Here is a 27,070-nt window from a genome sequence, read left to right on the forward strand (position 1 = left end):
TTCCAACTGAATACTAGAGTTATCCGGTTCTTTGTATCCGGCAATAAAAAGTTTCCGTAACATTAGCTACCTTGTCTCTATTTCGTTCGACTACCTGGCGCATCGGAGCAGGTTATGCAAATTTCAAGAGACTCGAAATACGACCGTTCCAAATTCTTCCCGCTTCCAGTTTTAATTATCGAATTATGCCGAAAGGGAGAGAAACGAAAGGTACGGACTGTTTATTGCGACTACCCTGAAGAACACCGGGACCTTAATCGTTCAATCGAGCGGATCATGGACAAAGAGATATCATTCTTCGCAACGAATGACGCCCCTTTTATTGTAGATAATTAATGTAACTGGGAACGACGTAATTGCTTGTTAATACGAGCTGCACATCTGCGTTATGATATTGTAATCTAGTGTCTAGTAACGCCATACATGATATTAAACGAACTGAATGACACGTACCTACATATTTTAAGTGTTCATACTGTCGGAAAACTCTTAAACTGATTCATGTTAAAATGTAAAATGAAAATTTCGTTCTAGCGAGGAAGAAAACAAAATTCCTGCATAAATTTCGTTGGTTCGTATAAAGATGACCGACCGTCTTGAGAGTTTGTTCAATTCCATCGTCTGTTGCACCTTCAGTATATTGTACACGTATACACGAATAGTATCGTTACAAGCGCATACAGACTGGAAAGGTACGGACACAGTAGCAGCTTTAGACCTTATACAGCAAAGCTATGCCGTGCAACGCGAGTTGGTTGGTTCCATTTGAGTCAGGGTATCGAGGTGTCAATAGCAGCTGCTATGCTACACACAAGACCCCTGACTACGGCACCCCCTTGTTGTATTCACTTCACTTCTTCACCCTTATCTACAGCTTGGACCTGGATACTAGAGGCATATTCATGTCCAGACGGTAAACGAGCTTCAACAATGTCCGCAATTTTTCTGACCGATTTGTACTTCCCTTTTCTTTGCACTACCCTATCATTTTCCTCTTTATATTTCTTACCACATAAAAGGATTTAATGTATCAAACGCGAAATGGAGAAATTAATTTGAGGAATCTAATCGTATCACTTTTTAATACTGTTTTCAAGTAGCATAACCACTTGAAATTCAACTTTTCGACACGAATTCTTTATATTTTAAATATACATAATAATCGTATTTGTATCTTAGTTTGTGATCTATAGGAATAAAGAAGCTACCGCAATAAGGAGAAAACTTAATTTTCAAGAATTTAAGTAACATGCAATCAATCAAAACCAAATTAGTTTTCCAAACGTATTACAAATTCATAGTCAACTAATATTCCTAATAATAAACTTTCGCGCTTTTAAATATGAGATCCATGCCTTTCTTTTTCTTCCAATATATGCGATATAGGTATTGGATCTGCTTGAAATCCTTCGGATTTTATTTATTATAATCTGCAATAGTGATACACTCAGGAATAAACTATCACAAAATTGAAATAGATCCTAAAATCCATCTCAAGTTATGCATGACACCGGATTAAAGCAAATCGGTCCAATAAGATCCAATTAGACGATATCCCCGGTCGTATACCTACGACAGTTGATTAGCTACTCCGATAAAGAAACAAAAGAGAAGCGGCAGGCGGATGCACACGGTCGATATGCAAGTAAGTCAGCCGATTCGGTCGCGATAAAATGCGCTTCCTCGCGGATGCAGTCTCGTACGCTTGCAAGGTAGGTGGAGCGCCCCCGCTGTTTTTAAGCGTCGGTGACTAATTGGTGATGTCGCGGCCAGGCGTTGAGACACACCCCTCTCTCACTCTCGTCCTCTTTTGGTACTCACCCTCTCGACCGTACACCGACGACCCTCTTCTCGTCGCCTCTTCTCCGAACAGACGCCACCACCTTCCCTTTCTCCTACCTTCCAGCGCTCTTCGCACAACAGTGGTGTATTAATGGCTGCGTTCTGTCGGCACACCTACGACAGAAAATTTGAAGGTTTGTTTGCTTTTCGAGCAGCGCATTCAGTGTTCCTGCTAGTAGATTTAAATGGAAGATGTCTTAGAGTATAGGCAAATATTCGAAAAATACTAATAGGGCTTAATAGGGAATACTAAGCATTATTTTTTGACAATACAGAATCTTTATCGCGTATGATAAAGGTGTGATTTGATTCAGACAATGTTTTATTACGCGTTTATATATAGGGAATATACCTATAGATATTATTACCTTTCAAGTTTCTACGGTTTAATAGAATGATAATAATAAGAGAGCATTTCTTTTTTAGCCTTATTAAGTAAGTACTTGAATTGAATTGGTGTAGAAGTCTGGAACACCTTTGTAAAATACGCTACTGCCGCCTCTTATCCCCTAACCTCGCTCCTCCGACTGTTCCTCCTCAATAGGGGAGGTACAAAAGGGAGCTTTAGTTGGCTCGTTATTATTACTATACACGCCCACATGAAATAATTATACTCCACATTAGTACGTACGTGCACCACGGAGAACGAACGTTTTCTCAATTATTAAAGTGAAAAAGAGGAGTGAATGTTTCCAATAGAAAGCATCGATTAATACGTCTTTTGAGTCTAAATCAGTATTGAAACAAAATCAATTATTATTCAATTATATACATCGATACATTTATTCGTATAGCTATTGCAATCGATTTCCACCCCCTTCATATGTTTCATATTAAACTACTTGCAATCCAATAAATAAAATTCATAACGTTAATCTCCTATCCTATATTAATCTTTCTAATATTAATCTTGCCAGAAGAGCAATTAAAAGAAATTATAAAAATCACAAATCTATTAAAATTATAATGATACAACAGTTTGATGTATTTCTATGAACTTACTTTCGATAGTCGTTAGACCATTTGTAACAGGACTCGGTTAGTCCGGTATATTTGCGGGATATCCTGCGTTCGTAGATAGAACGGCTAATAATGGCGGTGGAGTCAGGTCAACGACAATGAGCTCGACTGGGTGTGAGCAACGTTTACCCCATTTTTCCTGAAAAGGAGAGGAGAAAAAAAAAGAAATGAAAAAAAATGGATGAAAAAATCAAACTCGTGCATGCCTGCCGCTTGTAAGCCCTACGTTTTTTCCACATTTTTGGAAAACGATCGAATTATGCCGCCCACTTCTGCTTTTTCCCTTTTCAATTCTTCTTTCACACCGGTAGAAACGATTTCTCTTCTTTTTTTTTTCTTCTTCCCCTCTCTGTCTCTGTCGTCCGATGATTCCCGTATACGAAAGAGCGACACACGGTTGCCAACGTCCATTCGGCTTTGTACGAAAAGTTTCTCTGTCATCAGTCATTTTCTTCGGGGCGACCGACAATAATATGGCATATAATAGAATCGGCATAATGCCAGTCGCCTTACGTCCTGACACGAAGTCGAGGATTTTATTATGACACATCGCTCGTTGTTACGTCTGTCGCGCACGTTCTCGCGCTTTATGATGTATAAATTGATGTATAAATTAGCGCCTAATATTTCCCATATTTTCGATTTTAGCCGGAATAAAGGGAGGTACATTATACATAGATTTGCCTGCGATAAAGTATTTTTCGATAAGCAACCCCAAATGTTGCCAATAGTTTGCTTTTCTGTGTTATACATGAAACTATTTACTGGTAGTTTGCACGATGATTTGAAAGTCATCTGTTAAGGACTATCTTCGTTCCTATCATCGTGTTTCTTCGTCGTAAAGTTTTTATGCGATAAAATTTGTAATTAGAAAATAATAATTCAACTATATCATAATTTCATCGTATTACACTATTCTGAACATTATTAATAATTATCTCTGTTTATACTGCAGTGTTTCTCAGTTATAAATTTGTGTGTGAGAAAATTTATAATTGGACGATAAATTCACAGAATTGGAAAGTTCAGACGTTATCAAAATTACGAATATAGATTTCATTGAAAGTTGTTAGCGATCAGAAAAGTTCTTGATTACAATAGATTCCATCGAATGCACGTTTAGTATAATCCCCATAACGGTGTGCCCTCTTTTTGCCAGAGGCGTCGGGGTTACTAAAAGGCACACTCCAATGTTTGACCAAGCTGTGCAAATATAAACGAACATCGTGTAGATCGGTGTAAGAGGAGCACAATTCGAATGTGCTCCCAAACCTCCCTGTTGGCAAACATTTTAACAGGATTAGAACACACTTACCGGGTCTAATCTGACCAAATAGTCCTATGGGAAACCGCAAGCTTTAAGTAGCTGTCATAGAGTTGTCGGCTCCGCGTGATTTACGTTCTTCCATGATGTATTTCAAACGAGGAAAACTGATACTTTCTTTAGAAAAATTATCTGTAATAAAAGATTGGTAATTAACGAAAAAAATACACAATTATTTTTATATCTTATGCGTATTCTCTAATAAATACCTCGATTAAAATAATAAAGTTATTAGAAACTAAGTGTCTTCAATAAATCTGCGATGTAGCGTTTCGACGATCGTAACGCGTTATACTGCGAATTTCCCATTATTATCTCTAATTTATTTCATAATATCTTTCGCTTCTTGCTGATTTTATACTTCACTTTCGCTGGTATAGAATTAATTGCTATTCTACCACAAAGAGCCAGAGGAACACGCACGTAAAAAGCAATTTTCCGTTCATACAATTCTCCGGAAGAACTTCATCCTAACGCGTCTACTATTGAAAATATTATAAGCGGAAAAATATTGTTCGATATTATTACTCGACGGAGAGGCATTACAGCGTATCTGTTATTCGAAATTCTGCTCCAACTTTCTTCCTCGTTCCCATCCTAAATAGTATAATTTACTTAAATAATTTAATATTTCGTTACTTGTTTCGCGCAACAAAGCCTTCCTTTCATTGTTAAAGTTAATTTATTTCTCATCAGAAAGGCACATTTTAGAGGAGAGGGAAATCAGAAACAGAGAAATATACCTCTACTTGTGCTGCATGAAACCAACTGAATCTTCGCGCAAATATCATTCTTGCTTGATTTTTTGCAGGGTTTCCGTGCCAGCTCGCGATGCGCTACGCCGTTCATTATACATTCAAAATATTATCCTTACATGTGTGTTTGCTGTGTAAATGCAAGAGAGCTGCAACGAAAGAAAAAAAAGAAAAGGTAAAAGACTGTTCAGTACGTGTTTGCTTAGAATAGCAATAGTGTCAGAGCTCATGACGTGCTCTTTGTAATCGTGACGGCCCGGATGGCTGGTTGGTTAGTCTGCTCGTCTCGTGCATATGCATGCAATTGCAGACGCGTATTTGCCTTTCCACCGATTCCCACTTGTCTCCAAAGTTATACAACAAATTGCTACAAAAGGGCCACGACGAATGTAGTTTGTTATCGAAACGTTTTCGATATGACCATCTGCTACAAGAGAATTTTATTATGATTCTTCGATAAACAAATTTTACCAATTTCTCTTTTAACTAGAAATAAAACTTAACTTTAACCGAACCTTAACTAAAGGAGAAAAAAAGGAGAAGATTTTTCAAAGAAATATATGGCTATAAAAGGGATATACATTTGCGCAAGAAGCACACGTATGAAGTCCCGTGATGAATATAATAGCATCTAATGGAATATTATCATTATTCGCAACTAACTCTATCGCTCTTCCTCTTTCTCAATTCTCTCATCTCTGTCTCTCTTCATCTCTTCTTCATCCGCTATTGGAACACGCCTGCTGCACTCGTAGATGTCCATTAATCACGGACATAAGCAGGCGACTAATTGTTGGGTTTCAGGGAGAGAGGTATAGACAGAGTGGAATGGATAGAGAGGCATAAAATAACGTCCCTTTATCGAAGGCACGCACCCCTTACACACGATGGGCCCTTCGATTCATCCGGAGATCGGGAGGATCACGCTGTGAAAGTGATCGTGGATCGTGCGACGGGACGTGACTTGTCGATTTCACAATCGTTTATTATTTCTTCCCGGTCGTCGACTATTCTACCCGGCTGTGTCTCGTGTTCGTGTGACGACGCTCTTAACATCTCAGAAAGTACATATTTCACGAATAACTTGCGTTAGGCGTTTATTTAAAGTTTTATAAAATTGTCCAATTATTTCCTTAAAAATTATCGAACTTGGAATAAAATTTAATTTTATAAATAAGAAAAAAGGAAAATGCACGTTAGCGGAAGTATGACAGATCGTGCCGCGAATAGAGAGAAAAGCTTCCCATAAAATTGGGCGATCATTTGCGAAGCATTTAAAGGCGGAGCCATGAAAAAACCGACTACCCCATTGAGGACAATTGCAGGAATGTCAGCAGAGAGAACGAACGAAAGGTGCGATGTGCCTATAGGTACAAATCAACGGCGTACGTCGCTTCTCCATAATCCATCATCGCATGCCTATTCGCGGAACAGAGAGACGATCTGTCATCCACTTTCGTTTCGTTGCGTCAGTCCATTCTACCCGAAACATTTCGGTCCTTGTCTCGGCCATTTAGCCGAACTCAGCCACAGCTTCTTTTTTTAATATATATCTCTGATTTTTTTAATTCGTCCCTTCTTTCTATCTTCTTCTTTCCATCTGCACTCGACTCTCGAAGCGTTTCTTTTTTACTTCTTCTTCAATTTCGTTACATTTTATGCTCCTTCTTTGTTTACAAGAATAGTTATCAAGATTACAGAAATTGTAATTATCTTCATAGCCTTCGTGCATAATTGAACTCATAATATTAGTTAATAAATTATTATGCAAAAGGATCTTGTACCTTTATTACAATTTCATTGTAAATTTTGATCTATAGATACTAGAAACATTTAGCATTTGCATTCCAAAGGTAATATGATATAAATAGCGATAAATTCTACATATGCGAAATAATCCTGCAGACGTCTAAAAGGCAGGATCTATTTGTCATTAGGTCTGAAATAAATGTGCAACTGGCCTGGCTTGTTGCACCTCGATGCGCATCCATCGTACAGAAATCGGTCGCCACTAATGACGTTGATTCGTTCTACTTCGTCGCCACTGCGCCGCTAGTATTCTGTGAGATCCTTGCACCATTCAATCAACAGTTCTGCAAACGATTTGGCCTGTACGCACCTGGTTCATCGAAATTTTCCGACAACCTTTACCAAGGAAAGCGATCTTTAGTTTGGCCTCAAAATTCATAATTTGTTCGTAATCTAATCTTCCAACTAAAAAATATTCGCATCTTCCATTTTGTGATTGATAAATCTATTTGTCTTCTATGTAACCGCTAAATTCATTCTAAATTCAGTAACTCGATTCGTTGAAATCGTCGAATACTAAATTCATCGTTTGTTGTTTCTTAAACCGTCGCTGCGTAACGTCGTGATGCTACAGCTTGGTAAAAGATAAATGGCGTAATGGTCGATAACGAAAAAATAAAAGGAATAATAGGGTGGTGGGTCTCGGTTCGTTACGACGATCGCCGTGCAGACCGGAATTCGGGGGAGAGGGTGTCCACCCGTCCCACGTTTCCAACCCCTCGCAGGAAAGTTCGCGCTTAATATTATTAAATTGAAGGACAATGGCGGTGGCCCATGACACGCGACGTTTAAACGATTTTAATAACATTTCACGGAGATTTTTTTAATAATATGATAATAAAGGGAAATGAAAGAAAACGCTCAAGGGATTATTATCATTCTGTCACGGAGGCTCCATCCGCACTTCGCTCTGCCTCCATCTGCCTCGTCCCGTCCCTTTTCATCCGTCACCCAACCTGCCGCTTCGATTCTCATCGCCAGATATACCGGAACTTCTGTTTCGCTTTCGTTTTAATATTCGTCGAAAAAGAATTCAGTATCTTCACCTCGTTGCTCCCACGCGTTCCACCAGTACCTTTCAGTCCTTTTAATTTCTCATTCCCCTCCTCGCCATACCTTATTCTCGATACCGATCCTTTTATTGAGAGGCAGAAGTTAATATTGGCCACGTTCATGTTCATGTTCACCCCTATGTTTCGTGTTTCAATTAAAACCGTCTTTACCGATTTCACGTACTTGCGGTCGAGAACATGTCTCCTCCGGTCACCTTGGCATTCTTTTCATCCATAGATTGATTTATAGGTATTATCTTATTTTTCTTATTATTACGTTATGGTCACAGTTGATATGTGTTCTGACAAATATATCATACAAGAAACATAAAGAACATTCTTGTTGATCTAATCTTCATGATACTTATTGTTAAAAAAACTATGATAAATAGAAATGTCTCCTCGTAAATACCGCATACGTATCTCTTTACAATATCGATCAAAGTATCTTAACTCCAGTGATTCTTCTGAATAAATACAGTTTTATAATTTTACATTTCAAAGATAAAGCCAAAAAACGTGAAACGCGAAACGTGAATCTTCAATCCTTATGATAATCCATCTTAAGCATGATATATCCCTCATTTCGACTTCGAATCAACTACAGCTCACCTTTCATGGTTTTATACTTTGTATAGAATAAAGGAGTGATGCGCGGAAAACCCGACAAGCATTACGGGTTAAAGAATGGGGATATTTTACGCTCGGTAAAGCACGGTCCATCGGGCAAGTCCACCCCTATCCATGCACAATAGACGAGGTGGTTAGGTGCCCTAGGTGTCAACCCGGCCTCGTTTTTGTACGGGTGGTCTCCTTTCGATACTGTTCTTTATTTTCGTCGAGTAGAGCTCGAGCATCCAAAAGAGTTCCCTTTCGGAACGTTCAACGTGTTTCGTACTACAGGACGTGTTGCATATTCTTTTAGCCGATTTGTCGCGTTTCTCTATAAGCTAACGACAAATGCAAAATTTTTCGACTTAGAAACGAAATATTAAATGTGCCATTTTTTTATCTCGAAGGTTAGATATAAAAGACAGTTAGAATATTATCAAGTGCGAAAATTCCAAAAATTCGTAGCGAAATATTACATATAGGGTAGTTACTAAGTATGTACATAATTGATTTTAATATACGGGGTGGTTGGTAACTGGTGGTACAAGCGGAAAGGGGGTGATTCTACGTGAAAAAGGAAGTCGAAAATATAGAATAAAAATTTTTTTTATTTTTTTTTCTTAAATTTTTTTAAAAATCTACAGTGAGATCCGTTATAACGAGACGTGATAAAGTGCACGCGTACCGAGCGAAAATCCAAAGTCGACTTTCTCGAAAACAAAGCCTCGAACGAAAAATTTTTATTCTATACTTTCGACTTCTTTTTTCGCGTAGAATCACCCCCTTTCCGCTTGTACCACCAGTTACCAACCACCCCGTATATTAAAATCAATTATGTACATACTTAGTAACTACCCTATATGTAACTGATTTTATTATGGTGTTATTAATAATATAAGTGGTAACTGATAATTAAATTAAATTTAAGTCGTTTCGATAAGAGTTATTCAATTGACCAGTCAATTTTAAACTATTAAACGTATCAAAACACGATCACAAGGCACAATTATCGCAGTTCACTCTAGTCCAAGAACTTCCTTCGTTTCTTGTTGTTCGCCACAATTAGGTTGTTTTCCCCGGCGGAAATTTCGGGTGCTCGAGAGAAGGGCGAGAAAAACGTTGGATGGATGCCCGCGATCATTATCATTAACGCGGCCGACACGGGCGTAGAACTCGGCCCAACGAAGCATAGATAAAGCTACAAAATATTAATCTCTTGTCGGGGCGAATGTATTTTTCAAAATTTCAACGTGCCGTTCTATAATGCTCCAATAGTTAATGCGGGACCATTAGTCAAACGTCGGGGCTCGTGCACACGAAAAGAGAAATTTCGATTTTAAATCGCTACATTTATCATGCAAGCAGGCGCATATGACACCGTTCTGATTTTATTTTGTTTCTCTTTCTTCCCTCTCCCCGGTTCCATCTCTACGCTGCAAACCCTTTTTTTTCTCTCTCCCCCCTCGTGTTTCTCTTTCTCTGTTTCGAGAACCGCTACAACGTATGGGCTACTGGTTGCGAGTTATTCCTTGTTTTTCGAAAACCGATCCGCTAATAACTTGTAGCCATATTTTTTCCTTGGCCCGCGCTTCAAAACGCGAAACCCAGATTCAAAAACGGATTGCTGAAAAAGAATCGCACGTTGATTGATATAGGAATTTTCAATCGAGCGATGAATATTTTGGTAACTGAAGCTATCGAACGACTATACTTAATTGGTTCGATTATTTTCATTCTTGTATCATGCTAACTTTTAAAATTTCTCATTCTTAACTTGATAGACATATCAGTTTAATTATACATAGGTACCTATTAATGATAATACCATAAATATAGTAAATATTGAAATTAACAGATTCAAGAGTTGTAATACCCCAAACGATTTAATTTGTTGCCACCATTTTTGTTAAATTTATTAATTTGCTATTGAATATGTTAAGGAAAACAATTTGTGGAATAATAAATTAACAAAAGATTTGATCTTTTTACGATATTTTCAGATAATTCAAGAAAAAGCAATCGGTCGCCACAAATTGACAATTAATGCGTACGAATGATTCCTGGGCTCTGTAAACAGTAACATATATATTTTGCAAAAGCGTCACCTATACCTAATCTAAAACCCATACTTGTCTCATAAAGTACGCTTCCATTCATCCTTCCTCGTAAACATGCTATCAGAAAATAATAAAAACGCCAAGGGAAATCGGCCTGATTCCGCACCGGGAGTCATAACACACCGGGCCAGCTCGTAAATTTTGGACCGCCGTTTTACTCTCCTATTTATTTCTCCTTTCCGAGAAATCGATCAGAGTATAACGCAGGTATCAAAATCGAATCGGTCTTAAGCGAACCACGTTGCGTGAAATGTAACAGAAATTTTTATTAACGGCGGTATTACTTTTTGGGGACCAAAGAAGTTACCTATGAGTTGATTTCAATCAAATCGAATCTTCATTTTAATACATAATAATCTCTCAACGTATAAATTTCTCCTTGGTTTATTAGCGAAAATGATTAAACTTTTAAAATAAAGAGCAACTTACTTGTAAATGGATATGCAATATATTTTTATAAGATATATCGTTAGGTATGTTAATATAGATATAAGACATCGGACCTCTTGGATTCGTAAAGGTCAATAAATAAATTAAATATAATTTATATCCACGTAACATAGACATGTTCATTAAATAGTTAATCTAAAAAAAGAAAAGAATTATTCACAATTATTTCAAACATTAAAAATGTATTTCATTTATTCAACTGAATACTTAGAAATATGCCAAAAGAACGACAAATCGATTATTTTAGTTTGTTATGAGCTTCAACATGTTTATGTCTGCACGATATTAATTACTGAAGGTAATTCGGTAAATGTCTGCCGCTTTGGAAATTAACCTTCGAATACATCGTCGACTAAATTTTCATTAAACGAAGATTAAGCGATCTCATGTGAGAGAAACCCGCGAGACGCGCGCCTTTGATCGCTTCTTCGCCACAATTGCCTGTCAGTGCAAGCATACGCACGATATTCTAGCTAATCAATTAATTACGTACCTCTAACATATTAATAAAATTCCAAGCTATCAAAGAATAAACGTTATTCTCGTCTTTTCCAATCGATTTCAGAGAGCAACGAGCGAAAATGTTTTTCAAATAACGTTTTGGCACACGCTGATGACTATAAAATGAATATGTTTTGTTAATATTTGCATACATCACGGTATACCAAAGCATAGGGCAATAAACAAATGCATAATGGTATGAATATTCATGATCGGTTAACGATGGACAATCATGAAACATACAAGAGCAGCACAACTATTCCACGTTTTGCATATACTCATAAAAAATATCTAAAAATTTACCATACTACTTGAAAGTTAATCTTACAACTTTTCATATTATTAGCGGTTCATTTGTCACTTTCTTACAATTTGCTCTCATGCTCCAGCTATTTCACTATTTTACAAAACCTCGTTACTGAAGTTTACATAAGAATATTATATATCACAAACCGTCTAAACTTCTTTAAACTATTCATAAATCATTCAAAATCATAAAAAGTTAGAATCAAACCTTTAAGTTAACTTGGAATTATATTTTGACTTCTAGTCGAAAGAAGCAACTATGTTGCGATAAAACCGAGGGTAGATCCACTAGTTCAGAGATCGTCGCAGGTACAACGCGACCATTGAAATGTTCTAGGTACAAACGAGAGAAAAAAGGGGGTTGCTTCTCCCAGGAAGGTCTGCGAATGGTAAACTGGGCGTAACCCCCAATATCATCTTACAAGTGTGCGCAGGAATCGGCGCCAGGGATCGAAAGGGAGAGAAAGAGAAACAGAGAGGAAGAAAGAGAACGGATAAAACGTGGCTGATTTATTTATCGAATCATAAATTACCGGGGTTACAATACGTGGCAGCATGCAAAAGCCCGCGCGTCTCCACGGTGTTCCTTTTCTCTCTGTTCCTCCCAAATGGTGGATCGAAAATGCGGTGAGGGACCGAGGGCGTAAACGTAACGCATGTTTGCATTGCGTGCCCGACCGGAAACACGATTTATACGATGCAAATTAAATGTGTACGCTACACACACGCGCCTGGCTAACATTCGTCCATAACAAAAATCCCCTACCGAATCTATCGTTGTTATTCTTAACGTTTTCATTACTGTGTCTCGTGCTTGTGACTTGTTCCTTAACTACTTGTGCATGCTATCTAACTTGACTCCAATTCTCATGAAAAGACTTTCATTTATTCTAAGAAAGTTTAAGGAGAATTGTAAACAAAAGGCGGTAACGACTTATGTAAAACTTGTATAGGTTTATTTATCTATTAGCATGTTCTTCTTCATTTTTATGTAGTTAAAAATGTAATTTAAAATATGTAGTTTAAAATAGATAAGTACCTTCGATAGCTTACTTGTATTACTTTTACTTGTCTTATTCACATTTTATTTCAAATATCTTAATTGCAACATATACATACATAAAATCCTGTAGAAATATGTAACGAAATTTCTTGTCATTCCGTTCTTAATATTTTATCGACGTAACATATGAATTTTATTCTAATTCTCATCTTTTGTTCAAACTACTGAATAGAATATGAAGATTGATAATTATGGCATTCGTTTGAATACAAAGTTTCAGCAATTGGCAGATGGATCTATGATGGTCTAGTATTTGTGAGCGATTATTATTATAGGAACTAAAACACTTACGTGGTTGAAAGTACGGTTTGGAACCCTTTCTAAATCAGAATATTGAATAAACTGTGATCCATTCGAAACGCGTGCGGGGGATTCTTCACGGTCGCGTCCACATGTCTACCAATTAGATACACAGGATACAATCACTATTACCCTCCATGGCCTACAAGCAATTATTCATTTCTCGCAGCAATAAAACGTCTTTTTATTATAATTTTTATTCGTTATCACCTTACGATGAACGAGAGGTTTCATTAATGAATTTTCAAGATAAATATAATTTCGAATCAAAATTATTACACTTCCGTTGTATTATTATTAGATCGAAAATTTATGGTTGGTTAGACAGAGTAAAAGATTGTTTCTACCTACTTGCTTCGCGTTAAATAACCAATTTATAACACGTTACAAGTACAATTCATTTTAATGTGATTCGAATGAATACCCTTACCAGTTACCTAGTCGTGTTGTGACAATGTTTAGGGAACATTTTGGGGTCTAACATTTGTGTACGCTCCCCTTTTTAGCCAGTTTTCATTGTACAACGAAAACGTATCGGCCATTGACAAATGGGAGATATTAATTTTAACGTACCAGAATTTCGCGTGACATCCACGTCATGGGATACTACCCTCGATTGTCGCGTTCATTCTCCCGTGCTCCTCTCAAAATTCGCTAGATACATCCAGATATCATAAATGTAAAATCTAAAATATCAGGTTTATAAAATTCATAAACTATCATAGATTTATTCTGGACTTTCTGCAATAAATGCAATTGAAATATCATGTAATTAAACAGCTTTATCTTTACTACATAATAATGGTGTATCCAATATTTCAATACAATAAAAAAAATCTAGCGACAACTAAAATTTGTAATACATTAAATACTCAATCATTTTCTATTTCTAAAAATTAATTCGTTCATTCATTCAGAACAGTGTATTAAAAGATATTTATCGAATGTTTCAATAGTTCTGTCGATCTTAGACGATTTCATTGTAATGGTTGTACTTAATCATACGTGTAGTATTCATTCTTATAATATAAAACATACCTACTACTTATCCCGGACACAGAGTTAAGACCGTAAAATGACGCGAACGTATCAGACGGAAATACGTTCGAAAAGGTAGGGCGACATTGGGAATTGAAAAATAGTGCCTTGGGCCGCTGTCGTTCACAGTGATGGTTCCGTGACAGCCAATGTAACGCACGAATTAACGAAATAATTGATTTTCATACCGTTCGGAGTCAGCGGCGCGCGCAAAAGACTGAGCGAGCCGATCGCCGAACCGAGGAGATATTTTCTCGATTTCCTGACCACAGGTGCATCCACGTTACTGCATCGTGTATGAAAAAGCTTCAGCCTTAGGCGAATTTTCCTTTACAACGCGAAAATACTTGGCTCGTTTTTCATATAATTCTATACGCTCCTTCCCCGATTTAACATGAATACTACTGTGATCTTTACCATTATAAGCAAACAATGTTTTAACAATTTTAGAAGATATCTAAGATCTCTCGTTTCTTATTATCGTATACATTGTCTTATTACATTGCCTTATTACATTGTCATTATCTCCGTATATATTGCTGAAATTAATCATTTAGAATATATATCATTAATAAAAAGTTCATTTTTGATATTTAACAATTTCTGCTTGAACATCATATATTTACAACATTAATAAATTCTCTAAAATGTTTGTTAATACATCTATTAGTTTTCATAACTGTACATTAAGTAAAACTAAATATTTTAATAAATTGCATATGTGCTTATCGCAACAGACGAGGCGTGTTCCACTTTCTGGCTAATAATTCACCAAAGTCGAGTAAATCGGCGTGTCTCGTAACGTTAATAGGTAAAGCGAAAGAGATTATTCGTAGCCAGCTGGATAATATAAGCCGGCGAGCACGCTGCTATATGGATGGGGGTCGGTCGAAGGAAGGAAACGAAGGCGGAAAGAGAAAGAGAAGGAAAACGGGGAGAGAGAACAGATTTATATTTGAAATTAGATTAAGCTCCTGCGCTTGAAAGCTATATAAACGCCCCTCTAGCCAGCAGTGCCGCGTACGTTCCGCGTTCTGCAATCCACTAAGAGGAGAGACTCAATAAACCAACCACTCACTCTCTTTCTTCCTTCATCTTTTTCTCTTTCCCATTCTCTTTTTCCCTTTCTCTCTCGTGTCTTTTCTTTTCCTTCGTTCACTGCATTTTTACAGAATCCAACTCTGTTCCTTGCTTTCTTCCTACATATCTCTTTTTTATTTTTATCAATAAAACTACTCGTCAAATCGTCTTATTTCTCTTTCTTCCCAGTTTTACGAAGTGTATGATCTTCCTTGTGTGTTTCTATTTTTCACGAAGAAGTAACCATTCTGCTTATCCTGCTTCATACTTTCGCCAATCCGTGGATACACTCGTATTATTCTTGAAATAGCTGCGTGGAACTCGAGATATTATTCGTGCTTTCTCTGACGCCTTTTGTTCTAACGAAAGACATCGACTTTGCCACAGTACTCTTACGATTAAGTTTCTTTTCTTCTGATTTTCTTTTCTGGTCGCAATCTTCATATTCTTTATTTTATATTAACTTAAATCCTTTTATTATTGTTACAAACTTACTGGTTATGACAAGTTTCCTAATGTTTTTCAGGATCCTTGTATAACATAGCAATCCATTTTGACTTGTAATTTAGATAAATATTAGAAAAGTAAAGTAATGTAAATTGTTTTGTAAATTATAATTATAATTATATTTCTAAATAAATATATATATTTATTTGTTTGTTTATTTATTTATTTATTTATTATTTATTATTTATTATATATTAGAGATCTCGATTTCACGTGTACCTAAAATATACGTGTACACATGTAGTTAATATCTCCGCGTTTTAATCCGTGTATTTCTCAATACACGGGTTAGGTATACGGATCGTAATATCTGTACATGCATCCGTGTACTGACTTTCACAGATACACGTGTATAGAAATTATATAATTTCACGTGTATTCATCCGTACACCATATTTCATTTTTAATTAGATATCAGAATATTTAAATATGAAAATAAGTAAATAATTTGTGATAGTCTACTAGCATTTTCATTATTGCATGAATTTTCTGGCAATATTCGTTTGAAGTACTAAGGTATATTTAAAAAAAAAACTATAATTTCGGAAATTTCGAGAAGTTTCAAACTTGAATGGAACGAAGGTGACACTCTTTCATTAAACCATATATCCTTTCTTTTTTTTAAGTACACGTGTACACGTGTATTTTCAATATACGTGTTCAAAATCAGGAACTATAATATATATATATATGTATATATGTTTATAAGAAAACACACTCTTTATAAACTATTAACTAAAAATTGTCATTCTTAAATTATCTATAGCTAAAGTTTTCAATCAATGACATTTATTAATCTTGTATAATAACTCTACATGGGAGTTTGTAATGTACCTGGACCCACACCATATCCGTATCCTTGAGGTCCGAAATTTCGAACGTAACATTCTAAATAGCAACATAAAATCGATCGTTTGCTAACTAATAACTATAAAGAAGAATATACAAGATTATAAAGATCAGAATAACTAACGTTTGCAATAAATTTCCCCACAATTCTCCTGATACGTTAAGGATTCCAAGGGTTTTCTGCAGCAATAGCAGCTGAAGCACGTATTATGGAACGGTATACCAGACACAATCTTGAACGGGCAACGTTCACGCGTTTCAATGTCAATTAATAGAAAACTATTAATTGATCAAATAATGCAAAATTACCTGCATTTCAGCTTGATACACTTTTCGGCCACAGCGCTGACAATCAAGACCTCCGCCAAAACAGTCGCATGCAGTTTTCGGTCGGCAACATCCTAGGTCAATGGGTTCTGCTCTATCGGTGCTACAACACCTTCTGGTTCTTACTCGACATATTGGACTTTTTGACCTTCATAGATAAAGAAATGTCACTAGTAAGGCGCCATAAAATAATATAAAGCGGCAATATTGAAATGTTCTTACCGGCAGCAGCATGTGCTACCTCCACTTCCACAACAATTTCCACTTTTTGGACCACAACAACAAATTACTTGAGGACACGATCGTGGTGGAGAACAAGGTGAACACGGACGACAAGGTGGTACCACGCAAGATTTCGCAGGTAAACACATTTGTCCAGGTTTTCCACAACCACCACGACATCCTCCTCCACAACATCCACCTCCACCACAACTTTGAGATTCTACAGTGCACGGTTGACGACATCTAAAAATCGGTTTCTTGCAAATTGGCCGTTCAAGCGATGATGAACAACAACAGCGTCTCTCAATAACTGGTTGAACATTGGATGAGCAGGTTGTACAGGACGTTACAGCTGTGCGACATTGTTCTGATGGATCTCCTGAAACATAAAAATTACAATTCTGACTAGTTTTCTTTATAGATAAATTGTTTTAAAATTACAATTCTGACTAGTTTTCTTTATAGATAAATTGTTTTTATGTACTATAGTAGATTCCCGGTTATCAAGTCCCGTTTTAATCAAATTTTTACTAAAATGAAAATAATTAACATAGTCCGTTATCCACATTGTCTAGAAATACCTTTTTTATATAATAGACAATGTAGATACATAATTGTTTATCTTATGGTGTATGTGATAATTGGTATATATTTTCGGATTAACTAACTATTCAGCCCTATAAGGACAGTTAAGCGGGAGTCTACCATGCTTGGATCTCAGTATATTTACTTCTGCAAAGACAGGCAGTTTCAACTTTTGTTGTTCCACACGAAGGTCTAAGGCGAGTTCCGCACGGTCCACCGCATCCTCCCCGCATTCGTTCGTTTTCATCAAGTGATGAGTTCGGGCCACTTTGATGAGCGTACGTCATCATGTCTTCTTTCGACGATGCATCGTCTTTTTCGTTCATTATTCTGTATGTGCGCGACTCTGAATTGCCTTTGACGCAACGATCTTGCCCACGATTCTTCTCGATGTCATTGCATTTGCTTATCGTATCTTCTTCGCCGCACTCTGACGCGCTTTTTTCAAAATGTATTCTGCCACTATCTTCGGTATGATTTACGTTAACATTTTCGTATCCGCCGTCATTTTTACCAACCGAATCGTCCGCTTGCCAAATATCGTAGGTATTATTATATTCCTGTCTATTATCGTTATTGTAACGGAGCCTATGATGAGCATCCTGCATTTTCGTGATACAATTCTGGTGGTTTTCGCGCATATTTCCGAAGACGACGTCATGGAACGAGACTCGTCGTCGGGAAGGCAGCGGACTGCGAGGCGGTGGTACCGGCGGATACGCAAATTTTCGTCTTGACGGAATAATGACGCTAATGTCACTAAATTCGTACACGGGGTCGTATTTGTTAATTTTATTATTCCGGTTGATAGTTGTCACTTGAGTTTTATCTATGCTGGAAACATCTACGCTTAGAAAGCCTTATTTTGACAAGTTGTCACTGCACTGATGTTTTTAGATAAAAATACAGAAATAAAAATAGAAATTTGAAATTAATAACGCAACGTGGCAAATAGACTGTTAAGCAACCATTAAAGGATTTGAAACTACCGATATCTTACCGACGGATGCTATTTCCGGTGAAAAGTTGTAAATACAAATTCAACGTAAATGCTAGTCTAATATATCCAATTATTTTTGCACTTAGGGCTAAACATTTCTTCAGAAATAGCTTACAAAAATCTGGAAGAATAGGAATAAGGAAAATTCAGAAAATTCGATATACCTTAATTGAGCCTCTGTAATGTTGACTTCATTATTACTAAACAAAATCTTTGGTTCAGATTGATCTGTTTCTTGTTTCTGCGCTTCAAATCGACAATCTTTCGCGATATCGTTATTCTTCTGCGACTCCAGAGACAACGTACTGTTTTAATAAGAGCATCATTAACAAGGCATTTTTGCTTGAAATTAGGTATGACCAGAAAAAGCGGAAATATGTATGTATCGAGAATAAATTTAAACCTGCGGAACTTAGAATGTTGACGATTGTACCACGTAGTAATTGCGTTAGGACTGGGTGAAGGGTCGCAAATTGTTGTCATTGAATTAACAACACCTAGATTTGCACACTCGTTTTCTAAGAAATGCTTTTTCTCCTTGTCAAAGTAAACGTTTGTCTCCTCGGCTTCGCTACCTCCACCGCGAAGTCTATGCTTGTCAGATTGATAATGTTGATTTCTATTTAGTGACGCGTTACCGATTGAATTTTCTGTGTCATAACACTGGTAATTTAATGATTCCTTTGCCGAAATTGTTAAGGTTGCAGGCAAGTGCTGTACTTTTTTGATTTCATGATTCGCAGTTGACAAAGACAGGCGAACGTAACAATTCTTGCAAAATAATTCACCGAGATGCGTCACGACGTTACAACTATTCAGTAATTTTCTACAATTACCTATGGAGCATTGAAAGTCAAATTTAAATAATCTTGGATTTATGATCGAATAATGAAAGAAAACATTACAAGAGGAAGACTAATTGACTTAGACTAAATTTTTTAATAGAAATTTACGATACTAACGACAAGAGAAACAAAACGTATGCCAAACTTTTCCAAGAGCTAATTTCTCTTCTGCGAAGTAAACCTCGCGATTACAACGTGGACAAACTCCAGGCATTTATTAATCAACGTTATCTACTTTTTGTTAGTATTTGAAAACACATGTTGCAATGATTTTTACATATTACTATCCTCAATTATACTATACACAATTTACATATTAAAATCCTCTTCTATTAAAATGTCTTCGATTACCTGTACGATGTACGTTCTAACATTTATGAACGTTTACAGAATAATCATTTAGAACACAATAAATTTCACACATAGTTATTTTTTAATTTTGTAATAATCAATTTTTGTTATATAAAAACAATCTATATAAATTTCCCAAAAGATGTTAAAAAATGTCGAACATCAATTACAAATCGATGTAAAACAAAACACAAGCATAAATATTATAAAATAATATTAGAGACTGTTAATATGCAAGATGATATACAATTATCTTTTACAAGTAATAATGTCAAGTATATTTCATTTATTGTAGTATATATCATTATTATTATAAAGAAATACACAATTACTCTTATTAGAAACGTTTGAAATATATATTTGCTTTTTTACATTTACCAAATAGAGAAATTATAATTCATACATACTACATTGGTAAACGTGTGAAGGAGGAAGTCAATGTGTTTAATCCACATGCAACAAACGTCAGGTCATAGTGCAAGTGGCTCCGTGATTCAAAGAGGTTAAGAGAGCTGCCTAATAGAAATGGCAGCAATAAAGGGCCTGGGTAGAAATATCCCCTATCTGAGGCAACAATTTGCTGCCCTTTTAGGAAACACCAGTACTAGTGTTAAATTCATATGCATAGTCGTTCTGTTTTCCTATTGCCTTTCTTTCTCCACGGAAACGGTACGTGTATTGAGCGTAACACCAGGTTACCTACTGCCTCCAGTTTTTTGGATTTGGACTGCATTCACCTTCTGTTTCCTTGAGATACATTTCTGGGAAGTATGCGTGGATATTGTGACAGTAGGTCTTTGTGGCAAATTGATCGAACCACTATGGGGCGCGATGGAAATGATGACTTTCTTTGCTATCGTTAATTTTGGCGTCGCTGTATTATCTGCTTTATTTTATTTATTCCTTTATATGTGCACCAACGATCCAGATCTGCTATTTGATATACACATTCATGGACTAACTGGATATATCGCAGGTATATTCTTTATGAATAGCCTTTTGTTGTCATCGAACACATGTCATGTAATATGTGTATATATACACATATATATGTATAGATTATAATATATTTTGTTATATTTTTTCAGTATAGTATTATAGTTTTAGATAATATTAAATACATGAAATATATAGAAATTAATTAAAGAAAATTACTTGCATTAACTTGAGACATAATTAATGTTATTTATCTTTGTTTATAGGTGTTGCAGTAGCTGTAAAACAAATAATGCCAGATCATATTTTAGTTAAAACACCAATTGGAAAGATTACGAATAGGAATATACCATTAATGGTATGGGTTATGGGAGTGATATTATGGCTTTTTGGATTATTAGAAGGCACTCATCCAACTATGTTTCTTAGTGGTTTATTAATATCATGGATATATCTTAGATTCTATCAAAAACATAACAATGGCACACGTGGTGATATGGCAGATAATTTCACATTTGCAAGGTAAATTTTATTTTAATGTTATTGAAAAACATGAAATTAGATAGAATATTCTTAATCTTATGCATATGAATTTGATTATAGTTTCTTTCCAAATGTCTTACAACCACCAATAGCAGTTGTGAGTAACACGGTACATGGCTTTTTTGTACGAGTTGGAATTTGTAGAAAAGTAGTTAGAAGATTTGACATGTCCAATGCCCCACCTGGTCTCATTATAAATCTTCCTGGTATCGATCCACATGATAGTGAAAGAAGAAGGTTTGACATTCTTTTGCGTTTATTAAAAAATATGCATATAATAAAGTAAAAAAGAAGAGCAGTTAGTTCAGTAACAATCTTAAAGTTAATTTTGAAACAATAATATTTGTAGGTTTATAATTGATAATAATTTTCAGGCAAATAGCATTAAAAGCCTTGAGTGAAAGATTGAGCAAGGATCATGCAAAACCATGGCAACAAGAAAGAGCTAAAAAACATTCTCCAGTACCTCCTGCAGTTTCAATCCCAATTCCTGATACTGCTACACCCAAGCCACTTGCATCTCCTCTCATTCCTCAAGTTAGTGTTAACATACATAATCATACTTCTACTAATACGTGATCACATCAAATAGACTGATTTCAAATACATGCATAAGTATTTTAAGAAACTTCTAAAGAAAATATTAATAATATGCAACAATATTGATAATATGGCAATGTTTCGTGAGATAGTAATTTTTAGTAATATACATATGTAAGCAAAGCGCGATTATAAAAAAGAAAAGAACAGCAAAGAAAGTACTTTCAGATCTTTCTAATTTGTAATTATACAGCCACATCGAAAAAGCATTTATTTCTTAATGTCTATTGGTAAATTCAAAGAACAATATGTAATATTCAAGCCGTGCCTTGGTGTTTATAACTTTTAATTAATTTGTGTATCCAACCTTAAATCTGTTTTTAAACATATAAACGCCGAGTTGACTTGTTCTTTGATATTACCACATACAAAATGGCATTTTATACGGTAAATAAATTTATATATATTAACCATAATGCCATATTGCAGATTGTACATTATATAGTCTTTAGAAGATTCTTAACAAGAAATATAGGAAAGCCGATCTTTCTAGTTTGTGATGATATTTTCCAAGAAAATCGCGTTCTTTGTTACTAAGAAACTATAAACTCTATTTATGTAACTGAGTATTGTCGGTAAAAGATAAATAATTAAAATTTTTTTAACAAATATGTTGAAGGTCCTGAAATACTGTATAAGTGCAGCAATGTTCCGTCGTTAATATTATTCAGTAATAGCTGGAAGGTAAAGATACATTACTAATAACAATGAATGAAAATAGACTGGTTTCCAGTGTAATATAAAATAATTTTACTAGAGACAGATTTAAATTTGGAAAAGGTTATTACTTTATCAACATGTTTTAGGAAATATTTTATACAATCAGGATTACAATTAAATATTCTGTATAGTGTAAAATGTTAATGTACAATACATATAGATGTTGAAATGAGATGACGATTATAAAACACAAACATTTTCAGCTTATTCTAAAGTCATACTTTAACAAAAATTGTAGGACAAAATGCTAACTTTTTACATCATGAAAAATGAAGAGATGAGTATCAAATGCATTATTTCTGTAGATTTTAAGGCAATTATTTTAGGACACAGAGAACAAATTTAACTTCAATAAATTATTTTCATATTACTTCAAGCAATAATTATATTTATATCTGTACCTAAATACCTAATATAAGTATATTAAAGATTTTATCTAAATTATAAAATACATGTATATTTTGATTAATACACATGTATTGCTTGTATACACATAAATTTATATTATTTATGTTCATTGTGTATTTTATTAATTTATTCTACTAATCTTGTCCTATATAGCTCAAATATAGTTAACATAATTCTTACTGCTTATTAGGTACAGGTATTTAAAATATATTCATTTAATTACATTGTAACACAAACATTATTTTCATTTTATATCTGATTTATATTTTCACACGTAACATTCTTTCTTTACTTAAAACAATGCAACAATCAACTATTGTGCCACAAACACATGTTGCAATTTTTTTCGCCATCTATTGATATTTTTAAACAATTGTTAAATATTGATTATTATAGTTTAAAAGTAATTGTTTAAAATTATATATATGTATGAAAAGGTGAATGGAAAGTAGTTCGTATAAATGTATAGCAATGTGGATAATATTTGATATATCAATAGGTTGTAAATACCAGGAGTGATGTAAAACGTGAAGGGATCAAGACACTATAATGATGCAGTAATTATACATAGATAGATACATTAATACATGTGTGACGGAGTAAGATTAAAAACTATTTTCATGTATGGTTCAAAACTATCCCTTAAGAATGTATGTCATTCATATTTTGGCCTTCCACTTAAAGATTACTGATAAAAAAATTTTTAAGTACTTTTATTATAAGATTTTTAGTCAATTAATATTTATTATAAATATTACTAGAATTAAAAAGCGAAAGGCCAGAATGGAGTGTATGAACAAATGAATATTTGTTAATTTCATTAAATACATTATAAGAGTCTAATATAATAATTACACATTATATATATGTACATGTTATATATAATGAGTTTTGTACATATGTTAAAATCGTTACAGTCTGTACAATATTAAATTTTACTAAAAAAATACATATTTCCTATTTTCCTATACTGCTTGTAGGATAAAATTATAACAATTAACACTAGATATTCAATACATAATAGAAATACTTATTTGAAATATTAATATCTTATTATTTAATTCACATTACTCCTAATTTGTTAATTGTATATAAATAATAAGTATAAAATGTTTTCATATTACATAAAAAAAGTATCTCATTCTTTGTTACAAATCCTCTTTCTCAAACTATAAGTTTAAAAGCGGGAAATAAATAAATATATCTATAGGATGAAAAGAACTTTATTACTATTATAATATATAATCTTTGTCATTGAATGTTGCAATTATAGTTCTTGAAAAGTATAAAATATTCCGAATATTTTCTAATGGTGGCAGCACATTTTCAATATTTTGAACTACTTTTAACTGTCATAATAATTTTATCACAATTTATATCATACAAGTCTTTACAACAAAGACATATACTTTTTTTACCTATAAAATTGTTGTTGATGCTGTGACCATTGTGTTTGTGGTGGCGGAGCTTGTTGTTGTGGAGGTGGTGGACCATATGATGGATCTTGTATATATCCTGTTGGAGATGGCCTTATTGAATTTGGTGTAGAAGATACATATTGCTGTTGTTGTTGTGGTGGTGGTGGCACATAAGATACTTGAGCAGGATGCTGTGGTTGCGGATAATATTGTGTTTGAGAAACAGGTGGTGGCACATTATATCCTCCATAATTAACTTGTGGAGGTGGAGGAGGATAATAATGATGACTTTGTTGCGTGTGTATGTCATGTGTTGTCATAGCTGTATCTTGAATAGGTACAGTTATAAGATTTGTTCTTAATGGAGCATTATTTGGCAGTGGAGGTGCAGGATTTTGAGAATAATTCTGCATTGATATTAATGCCTGTGGTCTATGTTGTTGTCTATGCTCCACTGGAGTTTGATTGACCATTGAATTCACTCTAGGATCGTTTCCCATTATGGGTTGAACCATATGTGATTGCACTGATTTTATGCGGGTATTCTGCATAGCAACCGACGAAACTTTTGTTAATTGAGATTCTATCTCTGATTTAGAATGCACATATTGAGGAGGATCAACTTGCATTCCTTGAACTTGCTGTGGTGGAGCTGATATATGTCGATGATTTATATGAGCCTATGTACAAATTGATACATCTATATGATCAAAATAAATTAATAAAAATTGGAAAATTGAAAAATAAAGAGAAATTACCTGTAAATCTCTTTGACTAAGGTATGTTCTTCTACAACCTGCATTTCCATATCTAGTTCCTCCATGTGTACACATAAACACAGTACCCAAACCAGTTTGTTCCACTCTAGAAACCTTTTCCATACAACGAGGACAAACTTTATCTTCCCTTTTGGCACAAGATAAGCAAAATACATGTTTGCAAGGTATCTGAAACAAAAATATAAGCATAAAAATTTATGAATAAGAAATGAATTAAGAAATATAACTATAACACTTAAGTCAGTTGATTTTATAATAATTTAGTCTATTCTAAAGATATACTATGTTTATTTTTTAAGCTTTTATGACTTAGATATTAACTATTAAAAATTTATTAGGTTTGATTTATATGTATATAAATATATATTTGCTATAATATCTTTTCCTCATAAAAGAAACTCTCACCATGCGTCCATAAATAAGAATTGGTTTCAAACACTTATCACAACAATGTATCATAGGATTTAACACTTTTTCTCCAATGAGATTTACTCTGTGATCCCATCTTAAACGTAGCATTGGTTCAGGCGGTCCTCTATTGATAGTTGTAAAAGTTGGAGCTTCCAATTGTGATATATCAGCTTCCAAGTCAAACTGTTGCTCCAAAGGAAGCTGCTGTGTTGGTGGAGCTTCATGTTCTTCTAATTCTGTTCCAACAACTTCTGTTGGAGCTTCTTCTACTTGTTGAGGAGTATCTTCTTCATCACTTTCAATGACCTATTTGAAATATATATACAATGAAATAATAACGTCAGCTAGGATAGACATTAAAAAAATAAAGAGATAAATTAAAGAAATAAATTAATCAAAAATTTAAAACTAAAAGAACATTCAGATTTACCTTTACTTGTTTTTTAGACCTTCCTCTAGCCCTCCCTCGTGTTCTACCACGTGCTCTACCACGAGTTCTGCCTCTCATTCTTTTACCACTATCTTCCTCCATCACTATAATTATAAAAATTTAGAAACCTAATCATCTACTATACAATCATTAATTTTTGGAAACATAAGATCAAAGAAATAGTACATTAGTTATTATCTCAAAAATTAAACAAACAAATAATCAGTAATAAAAGTATGGTTTAATTTGATTGATTCGACGTTTTATATATTTTATTGTAAGGTATATTTTAATTTCAAAATTGTATGTCGGTAAGGCGGTACTTACCTAATTATGTAGGTTATATTTCTAATTCTAGGTAATAGATTATAATATCAATTATCATATTTATTGATAAATGCTTTAATTTGCTGAGAAGAAAATGTTTACACCTAACAATTAAAAAGATGAATTTTTTTATTATTGGACTATGTAACGTCTCGCACTGAATCTAGTTAAACCACATATATGTATGAATGAAGAAATAAGCTGTTGCTACAATCTCCATTGTAGTAATCCATGTGACGTAGTATTTTGTTGTTACCTTGGAGACGACAGTCTACTTCACACAAAATGCAAAGTCGTATATTGAAACAAAGTACCCTGCATCTTTATGTTTATCATTGCATTTTGGCCAATGTTAGTCAATATAAATTTGATTAATTTAATAATTTTACTCTTGTTTGAAATTATTCTAAATAATGTAAAATTATGTAAAAAATATGATTAAATAAAATTGTTACTTTACATTATAATGTGTTCATAACTAAAGACAACTTCAAGATAATCCAATGGAGGGAGTAGTTCTGAAATCGAAGACAACTCAAGTGT

At 34.5% G+C, this 27,070-nt stretch overlaps 3 protein-coding genes across 6 annotated transcripts; 1 reads left to right on the forward strand and 2 right to left on the reverse strand.

The window, feature by feature from the left end:
- Nucleotides 1–3,087: 3,087 nt before the first annotated feature.
- On the reverse strand, nt 3,088–20,284 carry LOC100743124. Of its 4 annotated transcripts, XR_004462678.1 has the most exons (10): nt 19,722–20,284; nt 19,163–19,595; nt 18,924–19,064; nt 17,905–18,593; nt 17,175–17,553; nt 16,935–17,100; nt 4,930–5,090; nt 4,396–4,783; nt 4,178–4,318; nt 3,088–3,546 (listed from the first exon to the last, which is right to left on the reverse strand). XR_004462678.1 is itself a non-coding variant. In XM_024371300.2 (8 exons), the coding sequence occupies exons 1-8, from the start codon at nt 19,816–19,818 to the stop codon at nt 16,588–16,590; spliced, it is 1,695 nt and encodes a 564-aa protein (XP_024227068.1). In that variant the 5' UTR covers nt 19,819–20,284; the 3' UTR covers nt 16,549–16,587. The 4 variants fall into 4 exon arrangements, 3 of the variants coding, with proteins under 3 accessions (XP_024227068.1, XP_024226979.1, XP_024226956.1); XM_024371300.2 differs by lacking the exons at nt 3,088–3,546; nt 4,178–4,318; nt 4,396–4,783; nt 4,930–5,090 and adding exons at nt 16,549–16,664; nt 16,750–16,858 and having other exon boundaries at nt 17,905–18,197; XM_024371211.2 differs by lacking the exons at nt 3,088–3,546; nt 4,178–4,318; nt 4,396–4,783; nt 4,930–5,090 and adding exons at nt 16,549–16,664; nt 16,750–16,820.
- Nucleotides 20,285–20,385: 101 nt separating this feature from the next.
- LOC100743365 (transmembrane protein 115) lies at nt 20,386–22,155 on the forward strand. Its single transcript, XM_003484450.4, has 4 exons — nt 20,386–20,931; nt 21,158–21,413; nt 21,495–21,671; nt 21,809–22,155. Exons 1-4 carry the CDS (start codon nt 20,481–20,483, stop codon nt 22,011–22,013), a joined length of 1,089 nt encoding a protein of 362 aa, XP_003484498.1. The 5' UTR covers nt 20,386–20,480; the 3' UTR covers nt 22,014–22,155.
- A 2,212-nt stretch (nt 22,156–24,367) lies between these two features.
- Nucleotides 24,368–26,878, reverse strand: LOC100743484 (E3 ubiquitin-protein ligase Hakai). The gene is made up of 5 exons (XM_012393377.3): nt 26,528–26,878; nt 26,201–26,304; nt 25,765–26,076; nt 25,339–25,527; nt 24,368–25,260 (listed from the first exon to the last, which is right to left on the reverse strand). The coding sequence occupies exons 2-5, from the start codon at nt 26,300–26,302 to the stop codon at nt 24,577–24,579; spliced, it is 1,287 nt and encodes a 428-aa protein (XP_012248800.1). The 5' UTR covers nt 26,303–26,304; nt 26,528–26,878; the 3' UTR covers nt 24,368–24,576.
- Nucleotides 26,879–27,070: the final 192 nt, after the last annotated feature.

This window comes from Bombus impatiens, unplaced genomic scaffold (assembly GCF_000188095.3).
Source record: "Bombus impatiens unplaced genomic scaffold, BIMP_2.2 scf_0011, whole genome shotgun sequence".
Lineage (NCBI taxonomy): Eukaryota > Metazoa > Arthropoda > Insecta > Hymenoptera > Apidae > Bombus > Bombus impatiens.

Excerpts from the sequence above, each read along its gene's own strand:
- LOC100743484 (XM_012393377.3), bottom strand. The coding sequence starts at position 26,302 with ATGGAGGAAGATAGTGGTAAAAGAATGAGAGGCAGAACTCGTGGTAGA. Across the intron at positions 25,528-25,764 it reads TTCTTATTTATGGACGCATG|ATACCTTGCAAACATGTATT; the intron begins GTGAGAGTTTCT and ends TTTTTGTTTCAG. Across the intron at positions 25,261-25,338 it reads TTAGTCAAAGAGATTTACAG|GCTCATATAAATCATCGACA; the intron begins GTAATTTCTCTT and ends ATTTGTACATAG.
- LOC100743365 (XM_003484450.4), top strand. The coding sequence starts at position 20,481 with ATGGCAGCAATAAAGGGCCTGGGTAGAAATATCCCCTATCTGAGGCAA. Across the intron at positions 20,932-21,157 it reads ACTAACTGGATATATCGCAG|GTGTTGCAGTAGCTGTAAAA; the intron begins GTATATTCTTTA and ends CTTTGTTTATAG. Across the intron at positions 21,672-21,808 it reads CATGATAGTGAAAGAAGAAG|GCAAATAGCATTAAAAGCCT; the intron begins GTTTGACATTCT and ends AATAATTTTCAG.
- LOC100743124 (XM_024371188.2), bottom strand. The coding sequence starts at position 19,818 with ATGCCTGGAGTTTGTCCACGTTGTAATCGCGAGGTTTACTTCGCAGAA. Across the intron at positions 19,596-19,721 it reads TACGTTTTGTTTCTCTTGTC|GTAATTGTAGAAAATTACTG; the intron begins GTTAGTATCGTA and ends AATGCTCCATAG. Across the intron at positions 18,594-18,923 it reads ATTACAGAGGCTCAATTAAG|CATAGATAAAACTCAAGTGA; the intron begins GTATATCGAATT and ends AGATGTTTCCAG.